The 4,575-nt window shown below is 54.6% G+C and overlaps 1 protein-coding gene across 1 annotated transcript in view; it reads right to left on the reverse strand.

Moving 5' to 3' along the window:
* Positions 1 to 3,906, reverse strand: part of NDUFB7 (NADH:ubiquinone oxidoreductase subunit B7) — a 4,454-nt gene extending 548 nt beyond the window's left edge. Inside the window, exons 1-2 of the mRNA XM_019664187.1 lie at positions 3,702 to 3,906; positions 30 to 198 (exon numbers count right to left, since the gene is read on the reverse strand). Of these exons, the coding sequence (XP_019519732.1) occupies positions 30 to 198; positions 3,702 to 3,813 (281 nt within the window). The 5' untranslated portion in view covers positions 3,814 to 3,906. The remainder of the gene's footprint in view (positions 1 to 29; positions 199 to 3,701) is intronic.
* Between the last annotated feature and the right edge of the window lie 669 nt (positions 3,907 to 4,575).

Consider the following 4,575-nt stretch of genomic DNA (forward strand, 5'->3'; position numbering starts at 1 on the left):
GCGCGGGGATGGGGGGCGGGGCGGCTCACTCCAGGTGTTCGCAGTGGTCCCAGTCGTGCTGCTCGTGCTTGCAGGCCAGGAAGTTGGGGAAGCTGTCGCGCTTGCACTTGAGCAGCCGGATGAGGTGATGGGCGCAGTAGTCCCGCTGCTTGAGCACCAACTGCGCGTCGTTCATCTCCTGCTGCGTGGCCACCATCTCTGGGGAGGGAAGCGGGTGGGGTTCAGCCAGGGGGGCTTGCTGGGGCATAACTGCTGGAGGCCGCCCACCGCGTCCTAACTCTAGGGAGACCCGTGGCCCACGTGCAAGCGGGAGCCGCAGATCAGGGTGTCCCCCGTGGACAACATGGCAGCAGACCACAGCCATCCTCCGACAGATGGTGTCCTTCACTAATATGCACAAGGCGGCCCTGACACTGAGGTCCGGACGGGAAGGGTCCCTCTCCCCCCATCACCGCAGTCTCCACACTGGGTCCTCATCTCCCTCTCCTCCCAGCCCCACCCTGCAGAGCCAGAACCCACTTTGTCCCAGCGCTCCCCTCATCAGGGCGTGGCCGCTTGGAGCCTCAGCCTCCTCCCCTAAGGAGTGGATTAACAGTGTCCAGCTCCAAAGTGACCTGAGTAGGCCTTAAGGGCTATACGTGTAACCTGCTTAGTGCTCGCCTGCAGGAGAGCTTGGGCCTGGGCCCCACCCAACTGGCAAGCTCGACCCTGGACCAGATCAGCCTTCAGGAGGCTGACTGGGGCTTTTAGAGAGCGTTGGCCCTCCCCGCTCACCAACGCCCCCTCCTCCCCTTTTTCCGCTGACTTCTCAGCCCTGTTTCTGTCTCTCTGGGACCCAAGTCTTCATATCCTGCCCCTGCATCCCACCTCCTCCAACGTACACACTCCACCCAGTACTGCCCACATGGCTCTCACCAGGGCAACCGAGACCCCAGGACACCATGCTGCCTCAGCTTCTCGCTTCTTTCTTGAACATTCTCTTCCCCAGGCTCCAGCTACCCTCCCTCGGGTTTCCCCCCATCACTATGGCTTTGACTTCCTGAGAGCCTTCACTCGTTCTTATCCATGGCTTCGATGGCTACTCCATAGGCTGATGAGCCCCAACTGAGTCCCCCCCCCCCCTTGTCTGAGCCCCAGGCCCCTGATCCATCTACAGCCTGGTTTCCTTGACAACATGGCGCCACCTGCATCTGGTGCTGTGGTATAATCGGTTAGCAGTCAGGATTTATGAAGCACCTACTGTGTGCTAAGTGTTGGGGATACAGGAGGGAACTTGAAGGATCTTGCCCTTGGAGGGAGACAGAACAACCAGAGCTAGTGTCACATAATGTCCACAATGCTAAGTATCAGAAAAATAAAGCAAGGGAGAGAGGCAGTGTTGGGAGCTGGGTCACAACTTTAGATGCAGGGTTCCCTTAGAACACCGGTTCTCAACCTTCCTAATGCTGTGACCCCTTAATTCAGTTCCTCATGTTGTGGTGACCCCCAACCATAAAATTATTTTCGTTGCTACTCTATAACTGTCATTTTGCTACTGTTATGAATCGTAAATATCTTTTTGTTTTCCGATGGTCTTAGGTGACCCCTGTGAAAGGGTCATTTGACCCCCAAAGGGGTCGCAACCCACAGGTTGAGAACTGCTGCCTTAGAAGGTGGCACCTGAAGGTGAGGAAGTGAGTCGCACACACACCTAGGGGAAGAACATTCCCAGTAGGGGAACAGCAGGTGCAAAGGCCTTGAGGTAAGAAGACAGGCCTCGGGCTGCCCCAGGGGTTTGGGCATGAGCACGTGGCAGGAGCTGGAGGGACGCACGGACTTGGGAGGTCAGGAGCTGTTTTGGACTGCCGAGTGCAACATGCCCGTTAACATCGCACAGAGATACCAAGTAGGGAGTGGGGTCCAAAAGTCTGGGGTTCAGAGTTTTGAAACCAGGAGACGTTTAAAACCAGGAGACTAACAGAGACTCCCAGGGAGGAGGGGAGTGAGTGGAGAGTGGAGACAGAAGGCCTGAGCCCTTGGGCTTCCCAACATCTATGAGACAGGGAGGAGAGGAAGCATCAGTGAAGGCGCCCACAGTGAGGAGGCCAGGAGTGCGGTTCTGGGAGCCAGGGGGGGAGGGGCTTCCAGGAAGTGGCAGCGATCCCCTGTGCCTGATGCTGTTGCAGTGGGGTCAGAGCTGAGAATTGACAATGGGGTGGAGCAATACAGTGTGTGTATGAGAAACTCGACAAGAGCCCTCGCAGTGAAGTGAGGAGACAGTTGGGCTAGGAGGGGCTTTTAAACCTAACAGTAGCTGTGTTGATGGGAAAACCAATGTTGCGAGAGAGAGGGAAAACGGTTGGGGCAGCCCTTGGGTGGGTGAGAGGATTGGATGGAGGGCACAAGGGGGTTTGTCCAGAGCAGGGTCAGATCATCTCTAACAGGAGTGAAGGCGGAATCCCAGGGATGCAGGGAGCCACGAGAGCTCTTTTGACAGCTTTTATTTTCTCAATAAGAGGATGCAAAGTAACTAGCTGAAAGGATGTGGGGAGGAGGGGCTAGAGTTTGAGAGACAAGGTGTGAGCCAGTCGTTTGGGAGGGGGTGGGAAAGCCAACAGCCAGGGAATGTAACAGGAAAGCCAGCAGCAGGCAGGGTCAACCGGGGGAGCGATAGGGAGAACAGTCACAGAGGTTGTTTTTCTCCCATGCTGTTCAGCTGCACAGGGACAGGACCCAAGGAGAGCTGGGCTTAACCAGGGTCTTGGTCTAGCCAAACCAGAGAGGAGCAGGGGGCTGTGGGTGTTTGCAAAACGGATTATGATGGGCAAAGCAGGGTGAGAGAGGCAACGGGAAGGAAATGTGTAAGGAGGTAGGCATAGGTAGATGATGGACTGCAGGTTCCGGTGGGGCTGAACGACTACTAGGAGTTGGGCCACTGGAGTTGTCTACCTTCCAGTGTTCTCTCAAATTCAGACCTCTCTGCACTTAGACCCCCACTTACAGAAGTCTCCCTACCTCCAGTCATCGCCCACCCAGCAACTAGCATGAACTTTTGACATAGCAAATCTGATTGTGTCCCTCCTCTGCTTACAAACACTGGTTCTCCCCTCTCCTAGGGCTACGTGTGGTCAACTCCTACTCATGTCTCCTTTCCAGCCATCACCTCCTGGAAGCCTGCTTTCATACTCCAGGTGCCCCATGATCTGCCTGGTGCCGTCGTCTCCCCGCTCTCCCCCTCGGAGGCTGCGAGTTCCCTTTAGTCAGTGCCTGCTGTAACCGTGGTGTCCAACCAGGGACCTGGCTCAGGACTGGCGCTCGATATGCTTGTGCTGTGACTACATAAAAAAAAGCAACGTGCAGAACAGTATGTGCGGCGAGAGCCCTTTGTGTTTTCTTGTGCATAACTAAACATAGCAGTGACATCGGGACACAGGGACAATGAACATGTCCCTTCCGTGATAAACCCTCCCATGGCGACCCACGGACTCGAGGACAAAGCCCAGCTCCGACTGCTTTGTTAGCCTCATATTGTCACTCTTTTGTCCCCCGGTTTTCTCTCAAACCATGTCCTCTGCCCAGAATGCGTCCACACTCAGGCAGGGTCACGAGTGTTCTCTGGAGTTCTCCGGGCCGAGGTCAGGGCTGAGCCCAGTCCTGGGGACCCCGGGGTTACGGCGCCCGCGCCCCACTCCCGCCGGCCCCGCCTGCGCATTGGGCCTCACCGCGCTCCTTGCGCCCCGGGAAGCCGTAGTCGGGCGGGAAGGTGGGCATCCGCAGGGGGTCGGGCTCCCCTGAGGTATCGGTCACGTAGCGCCGGGCCAAGTGCGCCCCCATGGCTGCTGTTGCCGCAGATTCCAGCGGCAGTCGGGGTCACCTCGCTCCCACTCGGAAGCACTCCCCCTTCGCCAACCACAGCTTCCGGGTTGCTCAGGCTGCTGCAGGAACCATAGAGATGAGTGACCCTGGCGGACTTCCGGTATTTCTGGGGCCCCCTGGCGTCCTGGCGGAGACATCACAGGCGTGACGCGTCCCCATTCGGAATCGCGTGAACGCCGGTGGGGAAGGTCTTGTCTCTGGAAATCAATCTCGGTGGGGATGTGGAGCGGGAACGACGTGGGTCCCGGGCCTTCCCTTACCATCTCTGGACGCCCCTGATCTCCGGAGGCTAGAGTACAAATGAAAAATTTTGTTCATATCATATTAAAAAAAATTTTTTTCGAAAACATTCGAATTTGTCTTAAAAAAACCCTGCACGTTACCAATGATGTATTTACAATAGTTATGATCAAAAGTTTAAATACAGCCGCTGAGCTGCCAACAGGTGGCAGGATGGCTCAGCTAAAAACAAACAAACAAACAAAAAAGTTTAAATACAACTACTCAAAATAAATATTTTAATTAAATTTAATTTAAATGAGCAAATAAACTTACTTATAAATATAACTAATTAAAGCTGAAATTTAAATAAATCCTATTGAATACCTTTGCAAAATAAAACAAAGTTGCAATTCTAATATCCCTCTAATTGTCACTGTAAAGCATTGGTATTACATTTCACACCTGTTACATTAGGGCTTACATATATGGAAATTTAAG

This window comes from Hipposideros armiger, unplaced genomic scaffold, assembly GCF_001890085.2.
Source record: "Hipposideros armiger isolate ML-2016 unplaced genomic scaffold, ASM189008v1 scaffold_417, whole genome shotgun sequence".
Taxonomy (NCBI): domain Eukaryota; kingdom Metazoa; phylum Chordata; class Mammalia; order Chiroptera; family Hipposideridae; genus Hipposideros; species Hipposideros armiger.